General features: G+C 43.7%; 1 protein-coding gene across 1 annotated transcript in view; it reads left to right on the top strand.

Moving 5' to 3' along the window:
- LOC139578720 (3',5'-cyclic-AMP phosphodiesterase 4B-like) overlaps positions 1–12833 on the top strand; it is a 313071-nt gene that overhangs the window by 103972 nt on the left and 196266 nt on the right. Inside the window, exon 3 of the mRNA XM_071406684.1 lies at positions 6675–6901. Within this exon, the coding sequence (XP_071262785.1) occupies positions 6675–6901 (227 nt within the window). The remainder of the gene's footprint in view (positions 1–6674; positions 6902–12833) is intronic.

The following is a 12833-nucleotide window of genomic DNA, read 5'->3' as shown; positions in this document are numbered from 1 at the left end:
GTCGCCGTGACGTCTGCTCTCGAGCGATGTGAAGGAAAACCCGCCAGTTCTGCCATCTTGCTGACTGACAATTTAACTCCCGCCAAGTGGCTCTCAAGCCCCTCTACGGCAGTCGCCGCCTGACCCTCCCGACCGGGTACCCCCGAGCCCACAACGGACACTTTGTCCGACTCTTCCTTAATTTTCCGCCTCGCCCCAGGCATCATGACCGTAGATGCGAGTCACGCTAAAGCCAACCCGGCCTATACTGAACAGCTAACTCGCCTAGTCTCGATCCCGTAGTTCGAAAGCACTTCTGACACCAATGTAATGACCCGACTGGGTCATTAAAGAGGAAAGAGACGGACTCTAGGTGTACAGGTTAGAACACAGGTTTATTCCTAAACTGGGCTATTGTTCAGGCCACAGCCCACGCCGCTAAATGCCGAACGTACACAATTATACATGTTGAGTTAAGGGTCACTCTCATATGAACAGATCAAGGCCCGAACAGAAGAGAGAGAACAATGAGACAGTAATCCCTATTTATGCATTTCCAAATCCCGCGGTATTACCCATCATACCCCCCCAACCTTTCCATCTGTCCTGACATATTTAACCCCTGCTAGTAGCCATGAGAACCATAACACACCCACAAACACAGAACACAATACCGGGTCGTTACACTATGATAAAAATGACAGACCTCTACATGCTTTGTAAGTAGGAAAACCTGCAAAATCGGCAGTGTATCAAATACTTGTTCTCCCCACTGTATGTCATATAAAATATATTCACCCCACCCAGTATTGTAATCAAAACTTAACAGAAAGCTTGTAGTCCTTGGCTCAGACAGTGTAGTAGTGTGGGCTCAATAGCATCACATTAGTGTGCAAGATCTTGAGAATCAGCTGTACATGTGATGGAAGAATGCATTGTGCATGCAGAGGGTTGTAATTACATTGAATTGGGGATAGTTTAACCAAAATATGCCACACGACCTAGAATGGTCTTATGTATATCCCACAAAAAAGGTTCACTGTTATAAGCTAACTTTGATGATGATTTTAAGTCAAATTCCCAGGCTTAACTTCCAATGGAAAATTTTTGCTAAAATTCCGGAAATTTCCCGGAAAGTTTCCGACCCTTTGCAACCCTATCACTAACTGCTCTCCCCAAAACCACAGTCTCGGGAAACATTCCAAAGAGAGATAATGAAACCCTTCCTCTTCTGTAAAAGAAAGTATACATTTTGTTAGCATTAACTATGCTACATCTTAATCAGCTATTCAAAAGTATTAATTATAAACCAAACATGATAATGGTAAATCCACTGTCCTCACTCCAATCAGTAAATGTTTGTTTTAATCCACACCATCGTTTATGTATCCTTTATTTGGCATGTACTACCCTTAGACACGGCTACATTATCTCGCCACCGAGTCTAACGATTTACTGGTCTCTTTTTCCCATGATTCTCCATAACCACCGCACCACAATTCCCTTCATGTTCATGAAAAACAAAATGTAAAGCTCATTTTAAGTTTGGTAACCCCAATGCTAATTCCTCGTGACCCCTCCTCCCTTTTGTCCATTCTATAAATCTATTTCAGAATAGACGACAAAATGTAAATCTGTTTCATAACAAAAAAACATAAAATGTCTCATGAGATTAAAACCCCACAAGGTTTTCTGAGTTTGCCAACAGTGTTTGGCCATATCATTTTTAATTTCTTACCTTAGAATCCATCCCCCTGCCATTTTGCTTAGATTCTTCAACCCAAAATACTTTTTCCTGTGGCAATTTTAGACACTTTCTCATCATAAGGAATCTGCGATATTTAATCCCTGGCATCTACTGTATTAAAAAGTTGTTTGAGACGTTTGCTCCTGCGTCTCCCTTCACATAAACACTGTAATCTCTATGAACCACTATCGATCGAACCAAGGCCATGCACTGCTATGTAACATTTTCCTCTTCCGCTGCATTCAAGAGGATTTGTTGCTGCTCTTCTGAAAAAGATGCAATTGCTTGCATGGCAGAATTTCCTCCGAATGCAGTAGACTCCATTCCCACTCTACACTCATTCATCCAATGACCAACGGCCCCACATCTTAAACAGGGATCTCCCTACTCTTTGATGTTTTTTTTCCGCTACGTTTTTTTTTCTCCTCGCTACGTCTTACCTTGGCCATTGAAACCACTGTCAGTGACTTTCACTGTGGCCGTATTAACCGTATTAACCTTTCACGGCTACTAACCCCGGATCCGGGAGCACCCCCCACCCCCCACACACTGATTAGCATAGCTAGCATAGCTTCACAAGTAGATAGTAGCATCTAAATATCATTAAATCACAAGTCCAAGACACCAGATGAAAGATACAGATCTTGTGAATAAAGCCACCATTTCAGATTTTTAAAATGTTTTACAGGGAAGACAAAATATGTAAATCTATTAGCTAAACACGTTAGCAAAATACACCACTATTCTAACTCCATCAGTTTCTTACTCCTTCAGGTGCTATCACCAATTCGGCTAAACTAAGATATTGATAGCCAATAACCTATAAAAAACCTCTTCAGATGACAGTCTGATAACATATTTATGGTATTGGATAGGTGTTGTTAGAAAAAAGTGCATATTTCAGGTAGAAATCACAGTTTACAATTGCACCGACCATCACAAATCCACTAGAATTACTAGATAGAGCAACGTGTATGACCAATTTACTCATCATAAAACATTTCATAAAAATAGACAAAGCATAGCAATGGAAAGACCCAGTTCTTGTGATTTCAGACCATATTTCAGATTTTCTAAGCGTTTTTCAGCGAAAACACAATAAATCGATAAGTTAGCATACTACATGTGCAAACGTTACCAGAGCATCGATTCCAGCCAAAGCGCGCTATAACGTAATCACCGCCAAAAGATATTAATTTTTTCACTAACCTTCTCAGAATTCTTCCGATGACACTCCTGTAACATCATTTTACAACATACATATACAGTTTGTTCGAAAAGGTGCATATTTAGCCATACAAAACCGTGGTTACACAATAAAAATACTAGGAAATCAAGCCTCAATATGTCTGACGTCATCTATCAGAGTGATCTAGTTTAATTGAAAGCTAATCATATACTTGACTAAAAAATACAGGGTTGACAGGAATCGAAAGACAAATTAGTTCTTAATGCAACCGCTGATTTACATTTTTAAAATTATCCTTACTTTTCAATACAGGGTTCGCCAGGTGAAGCTATACCAAACAAAATGGCGAAATATGCGTTTAAAATATTTCGACAGAACAACAATTTATCATATTAAATATTGTTTACTTTGAGCTGTTCTTCCATCATATTCTTGGGCAATGTATCCTTTCTATGTTATAAACGTCTTTTGGTCGATAGATGTCCTCTGTCCTTCGAAATGTCCACCACCAACGACCGACACCCCGAAACGTTTCCAAAGCTAAAAAGGGCACGACAAAGAAATTCCTCAAAATCGCACTAAACGGATATAAATTGCTATAAAACGGTTCAAATTAACTACATTATGATGTTTTTAACAACTATAACGACTGAAAACATGACCGGAGAAATATCACTCTCTAAAAAACAATTTGGAATGAGGCAAGTCCGATGGCCTTCACGCTTCAGGCGCACGACGAGAAAGGGCGGTCCCTATACATTTTGGTCTTTTATAATGGCTGTGAATGTCCCATCGATTTCATTGAAAACGTGATGACGTACAGACACCCAGAGGAAGACGTAGGCAGTGTCGGTTTCTTCATAGCATTCACTGTCGCCTTAAAAACAGACTCCAGATCAGAGGTAAAAATTTCTGAAATCTGAACCCTGTCATGAAAAGTGCTGTAGAAATTGTTCTGTACCACTCAGAGACAAAATTCCAACTTCTATAGAAACTAGAAGGTGTTTTCTATCCAATAATAACAATAATATGCATATTGTACGATCAAGAATTTAGAACGAGGCAGTTTAATTTGGAGACCCAAATATGCTAATGCGGAACAGCACCCCCTATAGTTGCAAGAAGTTTTAACAAATGCTATCAATGTACTCACATACACAGTCTTTTTGCAGCTGAGTACATCTACTAATTTTGGATTTATCGGTTATACTCTTCCGTTGATAAAATGCCGTATGTTGAGCTTGCCATTTCTCATTGATGTCATTGTGCCAGACCACAACAGCATCTCTGAGTTCTTTATTTGATTGGAATTTTCCGTCAGCAGGGAAATGCTGCCCAATTTTATCCAGTTTGCTAAAAAAATTCCCATATCCGAGCTGAATTGGTAGAATGCTTGTGCACCTCTTTCAGCGCCTCCATTGCTTTATTAATCTTCTCTTCCTCTAGCCCCGCTTTACAGGGAGAATCTGGGACATCTGTCGCCATTTCAATAGGTATTATTCTGAAACCTCTCCCGACGGTGTCCAGGGTGTTTAGATCGTCTTTACTCCCGGCTCTAGTACACAGCTTTTATGAACTATTTCCCAAGGGAGCGCTACCCACTTCCCCGGAGAATAGTTATGGTATTTGTGCCTGTTAAATTGGCCACGGCACTTAATACCTTGTTTTAGAACCAATATTATAGCGTCTGCAAATGTATTACTGGAGAATACGGATGACCTAATGTCTTATTCCAGTGTTATGCTTCGAATATCACAGTTGTTGACAACACATTACCAAAATGATTCATACTTGTTTTCCTATTTCTACATAATCTGTCATGGTTCCCCGCCCCAACAGGGCATAAAACCAACCTCTCTTTATTGCTACTGCTAATACACCCAAATCAAACAGCGTTCGAATATCTTATTGCTTTTCTTTTAACCCTGGATATGGCTCTCCATCAGAATTTATAGGCAACCTTTTATCCTAGTGCACAAGCATGACACTTTATCCATCCACACACACACTATGCTGCCTCATGGCCACTGCAGCTGAGACTTTCACGCTCCTTACAGTTCTGGCTGATAAACCACTACGCTAGGGATTTACCCTCCACAGGACCACCTTGTTCAGGACTTACCCTCTCTCTACGAGATTTACCCTCTAACTGGAACTATTCTGCTCAGGACATACCATTTACCTCCAAGACACCCTCCACAGGAACTATCCAGCTCGGGACTTACCCTCTTTAAAGCTACGAGACTTACCCTCCACAGGATCTATCCTGCTCGGGACTTACCCTCTTTAAAGCTACGAGACTTACCCTCCACAGGATCTATCCTGCTCGGGACTTACCCTCTTTAAAGCTACGAGACTTACCCTCCACAAGAACTATCCTGCTCGGGACTTACCCTCTTTAAAACTACGAGATTTAACCTCCACAGGATCTATCCTGCTCGGGACTTACCCTCTTTAAAGCTACGAGACTTACCCTCCACAGGAACTATCCTTCTCGGGACCTGCCCTCTTTAAAGCTACGAGACTTACCCTCCACAGGAACTATCCTTCTCGGGACCTGCCCTCTTTAAAGTTACGAGACTTACCCTCCACAGGAACTATCCTGCTCGGGACTTACCCTCTTTAAAGCTACGAGACTTACCCTCCACAGGAACTATCCTGCTCGGGACTTACCCTCTTTAAAGCTATGACCGGTCGTAACACAATGGGACTGCTGAATAAGCTCAGGGTTTCTAGGTCTGTATCCTATTATTGGTTCAGCCTACGACTCTCATCTCCCCAAGATGTCAGAATGAGTGTTAACAGGTGTAGGAACTGTGCTTAACTTGTTTCTGGTGCCGGCGCCTGTTTCACTGATTCGCAATCCCAAGTCCGACTGTAAATCGTGAGGAACCCCGCTCGCAGCGCCAGCTGTTAGGTTCTAAATATCAGAGTAAGAGATTGACGGACACTATGAAAGCTCCAACCAAGTTCTTCCTCACTTCATCTGACCTGACCTCTGCCCCAAAGTGCTCACTCCTCCCCAACTCACGGCTGTCATGTTGACTCTTTTTCCCTCCCATAGGATCCCTGATGGCTAACAATAACATATCCGGACAGAATGTAAGCGTTATACATTCCTCTCTCTCCCTCAGTGACATGAATCAGTATATTTCATATTTTCAGAACCTAACACGATATAAATGTTGATTTGAGCAATGTATCTTATCAGATGTGCTAATGGTTTTGAGAGTATGGAACGTTGTTTCCCATATTTTGCCAAGCCAATTGAGAAAAACTGTGAGGCCATTCACTTGGAGGGACTAAGGGACTCAGTGGAGTCTCTACATTAGACACACTCAGTGGTACATGCCAGATGGAGAATATGTTGTTTTGGAGCAGGTGAAGTGAGGAGGAGGGGGGGTGCTGCTGTGGTCTGATCCATCATGAACTCAAAAAGAAGAGAGTAATTCTGCCCTATAACATCAGGCTGCATCTCTCTGTTGGATAAGCTGAAATCAGCTGCCATTGAAAACAACGACTTTGGTGCCACTTAGTGGCCAAAGTAGTCAGGTTGAAAGAAGCCCTGAGTGTGCAGGACAGACAGTATCATCAATATGATGCTCATGCTCATCTTGTATTTATCAAAAGTCTTTGTTTTTCTTATAATCCAGCTATTTAACTATTTCTCTCCTTCATCTTTCTCTCCACCCCATCTCTCTCTCTTTCTCTCATCTCATCTCTCTCTCTCCACTCCTCTACCTCCCTCTCTCTCTGTAGGACAATAAAAACCCCCCAGACTGTGTTCTCGGTGAGTATTCCTGCACGCTGGGCGTCGACCTACGCCGGGGATGCAGGCGTTTCTCCGGGAACCTGCAGCTGCCCCCGTTGTCGTGGCGACAGGCCGAGAGGTCGCGAACCCCCGACAATGACTGGGTCGTCCGGCCCACCTCCCTCCCCTTCTGCATCCCACCCCGCATCGACATTACGCCGGTTGACCCGGAGTGGTGAGAACACACACATATGCAGGCACATACACACTCAACTTTTCTCCATTATATTCCAGACTAAACTCCTCTGCTGATAATATAGATCGATTAGAACCCCAAAAAGACTGACTGTACCATTTCATATAATGACTCCCATCATCACCATTTCTTACACTGGAATTACCCACTGAAATACCTATTATGGCTCCTTCTGGCCCAATTACGTTATGTATCTACTTATATAATAAGTGGATGGAGCCTCTGATGATTACTGTACTTTTGCTGCCAGTCTCCAGCCCTTAGAGGATTACCATAAGTGTGGGCTATCGGCTGTGAAAGCTATTGAAGTGTGAACCCCATTGAGACCACGGAAGTGAAGGCTGGATGGACTATTCTCTATGGGATCCTGCTGAGATTTGTTCACGCTGTAGTCCCTGGGAGAGGCTCTTTAGACTTCAAATAGCTTCACAAGCTGTGCTAATGGAAGTTGGTTGGTGTGTGTGTGTGTGTATATGTGTGTGCGTGTGTGCAGTTCTTAATTTGTAAATGGGAGGTGCTGGAACAAAAAGTGAGCCGATAGAGGGGTGATAGAGGGGTGACCGGAGGGGCTCTGAGATACCGGAACTTAATGAAGCATTGCGCGCATTATCATCGCTTTTGCGTTCGGGCGTAGAGCAGTAGAGTCGAGGCACTTGCTGACTGACGTTACACACAAGGGGGAATAACTTTTGTAGTCTAGCTTCTGGGAAGAATGTGGCCTTTATAAACCCATTTCATGCAATTATACATCATTTTAGATGGCTGGAGACTTTAGCCGAATCGTTTTTGTGATATTTCATAAATGATGGAAATGACAGGCTGCTCACTGACAAACTGAGAATCGTGAGATCAATAAAAATGGCCTTGTCTTGAATCCGTCAATAGCTCGGGCCTAGGTGTGTGGAGACACACATATTGTACAATATGAGTTTCGCTGACTCCGACAAGGACGAGCAACTCACTCACTGGCGATGGCCGATGCGCTAGTGTCAAAAGCTTATCTCTCTCTCGTAAAACAATGCTGTTCGGTCAATAGGCCTATTTGGAAGTTAATTAACTTGTTATCCTATAGACAGATTGGTCTTCTATTTTCAGCAGGATGTATTTGTTTTCCAACCTGTGTTTTCTCGTGATTGTATTTAAAAAATAGCAAAAGGCCTGTTTTGGCTACATGCTGTTTGCTGACAGATTTGCCGCGCGTTCATAACTGTATGCTATTTTTGTTATAAGCTATTGATCCTCTAAATTATAGGCCTTCTCCTGGTGTAGTATTCGGAATTGTACTGAACAAAAATATAAACGCAACATGTGAAGTCCTGATCCCATACGCACAAAAAGCTTATTTCGCTCAAATTGTGCACAAATTTGTTTACATTCCTGTTAGTGAGCTTTTCTCCTTTGCCAAGATCAATCACCTGACAGGTGTGACATATCAAGAAGTTGATTAAACAGCAGGATCATTACACAGGTGCACCTTGTGCTGGGGACAATGAAAGGCCACTCTAAAATGTGCAGTTTTGTCACACAACACAATGCCACAGATGTCTCAAATATCAAGGGAGCGTGCAATTGCCATGCTTATATTTTTGTTCAGTATATTTCATTTCATTCTGAACAGACAGCAGTAATTCTATAACTTTGACAAATGTATTTCAATTCATCAGAGGTGCTGCAGCACCTCCAGCACCCTTCCGGCGGCTATGATTCTATAACGAAATAAATGTTGAAGTGCATCGCTGGAGTTGCAGGCTCATGTCTATCAGAGCAGAGAGAGGGAGAAAGATCATAGAAAGTGTATCTCAGAGAGATACAGACGCTCTTCTCTCTCTCACCTACAGCAATGTCCTAGCGTCGGTCTATATAGGAGTCAACTTGAATTAACTTACCTGATTGCTTTCATTAGAATGTTGACATTGCAAACAGTAAAAATGATTTATCATGACATGAGAGGTACCGGATCCTGGCAAATGGGTTCCAGAACGAAACAGTCCAAAACTGAGAGGTGCCAGAACCTGTTCTGGCAGGATCTGGCTCAAATTAAGTGTGTGTCTGTATGCCTGTATGCCTGTGTATCTGTGTCTGTGTCTGTGTGTTTGTGCATGCCTGTGTGTTTGCCTGCAAGAAAGAGGGAGGATCAATACAGTCTACTTGTGTTAAATGGATGTGCTTTATTGTAATCTATAGGTTTCCTCTGCGTTGTGTGGTATGTCTGTATAGACAGTGTGTATATGACAGCCCCTTGGGTGCATAGACCGGGGGTAGTGTTGTTGACCTTTGACCTAACGGACCACTGGAGTGGCTGTCTGACGTAGAGAGCCCGCAGGATCACAGGGTTATCACTGCCTGGGAGGACTGGCTGACAGCTCACAACCTTCCTGTGAACGCTGTGTGTCTGTGTGTGTGGGAGAAACACAGGCCCACCAGGGGGTGAGAGACTGGATCGAAGCAGGAACTGTCAGCATCACCAGCCTGTCACCGCCGGGAAGGACATCTAGCCAATCAACGTACATGTTGAAAGGGTGAATTGGCGAAAGCGTGTGTTTCCATGTTCTGCCAGAAGAGGGCGATGTCACGTTCAATTTTCCTCTCCATTGTCTCCTGCGTTCAAATATGCTGTTCTTTTCTATGGAACAAAGTCAAACTGGTAAGAAAGCACCTTCCTGTGCAATACCGTTGCTCATGAGGGCTTCTTACATCATTGACTTGCCTAGCTTGTTCAAACCAAAACCACATATTAAAAACATTCAAAAGGCAAATCTGTTTAATATTAACTTGACGGCACGCTGACACTCCATTTGGATTGGGTGTGCTCATTAGGTAATCCCACAGTGTGTTTGTTACCTGCCAATATGTCTGAACCTACTGCTATTGGTTTCAAAGCTTCCTCTGGAAAATCTTTAACCAGTATAGCTGGTGTGTTTGTGAGCCTGTGAGTGGTTGACTGCGAGTAGGACTAGTACTTTGCTGAAGGCTGTTATCTTAGAAAGATGCTGTGCCTAGATTCTGTTGACCTGGTTTAACTAAGAGATGCAGTGTTACTGTAGCCTCTACCCATATACCCAATGTGTGCACAGGTGGTGGTGGTGGGGGGGGGCTAAAGCATAGACTTCATCATCGTGTGTGTGTGTTTTCTCTACTAAGACGCTGTGTGTGCATGTCGTTTGTCTAATTGTGTGTGAGTAAGTGTTCTTGTGGAGAGACCCACTGCTGTGTGTGTTTGAAAGTGCTCTGTACTGGGATCCCTTACCGCGGTGACATTCTGAACCGTGGCATTTAACACCTGTGTCCTCTTTTCTGCTCTTACGCAACTGCTCCCCCCTACCTCCATTAATTGTTCAATATGGGGTGATGGGGTTGGGTGTGACGTCATTCTTTATATTAATATTCCCCAGCCCCTCTCCGTTCTACCCTCTCATGGTGTTGTTCTTGTACTGCACCTTTTTATCACTTTTTTTTTCCCAGGAGGAGAGAGGCTGGTAGGTGAGGGGAGAGGCGGGGAAGGGGGAGAAAGGCTGGGAGGCAGTTATTTTGGGAAACAATTATTTTTCTTGCTGTCGTGACACAATTGCATTGGCGCACAGGGTCCATCTAGCATTGATTTTTGGACTGTTAGAGGGCGTGAGTGCTCGAGCGAGAGAAAGAGAGAGAGAGAGCGTGTGTGTGTGTGTGTGTGTGTGGGGGGGGAGTGTATTCTCAGGTTGGATTCAAGCAGGCCTTAATAGGTCAACTGTTAGTGGATGACTCTGGTGTGTTTGTGGCTCACTAAGGAGTACTGTGTGTGTGTGTGTGTGTGTGTGTGTGTGTGTGTGTGTGTGTGTGTGTGTGTGTGTGTGTGTGTGTGTGTGTGTGTGTGTGTGTGTGTGTGTGTGTGTGTGTGTGTGTGTGTGTGTGTGTGTGTGTGCGTGAGTGTGTGTCAGTCCAACTCCAGTGCAATCCCTCTGAGGAGCAGTTTTCTTTGTGTTTTGTCTCCTTGTAAGTACTGCCTCCCCTGATGCCATTCACCATTTGATTGGGCTTTGGCACCAATGTGACACCAATGACATGAATATATGTCTGTACTGGATTACCTTTGTTTGTGCTGCAGCAGTATAATGTCACATACCACTGCCCATTCCAATACCGTTTAATCCGCTTTGGTCTAGGTGGGTGCCTGTAATCCATGGCAAAGGAAATTGGACTTTGCCCTCCTTTTGAATGTGTGTGTGTGTGTGTGTCCCTGTGCGTGTTTGTGTCTCTGTTTAGTCATCTAGCAACGTCATCTGAGGTTGTATCAAAGATTGTTTCCCCCGCTTAATTTCCTGTGCGTGTGTGCGTGTGTGTGTGCGTGTGTGTGTGTGCGCGAGTGTCCTCTCTGATCTGATGTTTAATAAAGCTGTTGACAGACTCCTCCACCTGACCTCTGACCTGGAAGTGCTTAGAGAGGAGAGGAGGGGGATGGAAGGGAGGAGGAGAGCTATGGAAGTCAGACAGACTGATTGATGCTCTCAGGAGGATGCCTGTTAGGCATGTTAGAGACAGGATGGAGTGTCACTGAGATGATGATAATGGCGAGGATGAGGAGAAAGAGGATGGTGGTAATGCTAATGATGCCGAGGAAGCTCTCATCAAGATTACTCTAAAATTACACTTTGATGACACATGTGCTCTGTTAACATAGGCAGCCCAATTATGATATTCTTTCCACTAATTGGTCTTTTGAACAATCACGTCAGATCTTTTCATATCAGATTTTTTTCTCAAAAAGACCAATTACTGAAAAAAATATCAGAATTGAGCTGCCTGTGTAAACGCTGCCTTAGACGAACACTAATCAAGATGACATCACACACAACAAGGTGGCTTCCTACATTCAGACAACAGTGGTTTAGTGGCGCTTCCCAATGTAGGTGTGCCACAAGGCAGGACACAAAATGTGATGTGAAGAGCCAATTCTTGACTTGAACTGTTTGAGCACAGGAAGTGGCCCCGTTGTGTATGATGACGTGGTCTTGCTGATTGTACCTTTAACAGTGCCAGTATTGTAATTGTACTGCATCACACTGTACTTACAGAGATGTTGCTCTACCTTCCTGTAAGATCCGGTTGGTTCAATGTCAAGGTTGCTCATCTCTTTCACTTACAGCAGCCATTTTGTCTAGTGACAGGTTATTCTGTAGTGTGTGTTACTGTGTGCCTAGGAGTCTAATAAAGATAGTTTATGAAGCTAAGTGAGCATCTGTCTGGTGCAGTTTAAGGCTTTAAAGTTGAGACTACAGAATTGTTATTTTAATGGAATTACTGTCTGCTTTCCTAAGCACCCAGGGAGAAATCTCTGAGCTCCCTGAAAACGTCAGAGAGAGAGAGGGATTATTCTGAGCCTGGGCTCCACTCTCTCTCTCTCTCTCTCTCTCTCTCTCTCTCTCTCTCTCTCTCTCTCTCTCTCTCTCTCTCTCGCTCTCTCTCTCGCTCTCTCTCGCTCTCTCTCGCTCTCTCTCTCGCTCTCTCTCGCTCTCTCTCTGTCTCTCTACATCCCTCGCTCTCAGGGTGTCACTCTCACACATTCCAAATATAAATCTACAAAATGTGCTGGAAAGTGTACAGAGAAAACTTGAAAAGCCCCAGGATTTGCTCTCTCACTCTCCATCCATCGTTATCTCCACTCTTCCTCTCCCCTCTCCATTTCTTTCCCTATCACTCTCCAACCCTCAGAAACACACTGAAGTACAGGGCTTTCTCTTTCTTTCTCTCTCTCTCTCTCCTCTATGAGTGGACAGCCAGCCAGGCGTCTCTGCAGAGAGAGCTGTATCTGTACCGGGGGAGCAGGGTGTCTTCGATCACTGTGTTCACTCATCTGCGAGGGACAATTTATGTAAGACCCTGAGTTACATAAGACCTCATCTCTAGGTCTCGCTCCCAGAAACCCTAACCCCTT

Source organism: Salvelinus alpinus, chromosome 6 (genome assembly GCF_045679555.1).
Source record: "Salvelinus alpinus chromosome 6, SLU_Salpinus.1, whole genome shotgun sequence".
Classification (NCBI taxonomy): domain Eukaryota; kingdom Metazoa; phylum Chordata; class Actinopteri; order Salmoniformes; family Salmonidae; genus Salvelinus; species Salvelinus alpinus.
The sequence above is the reverse complement of the archived record's forward strand: the minus strand, read 5'-3'. Positions and strand labels throughout refer to the sequence as shown.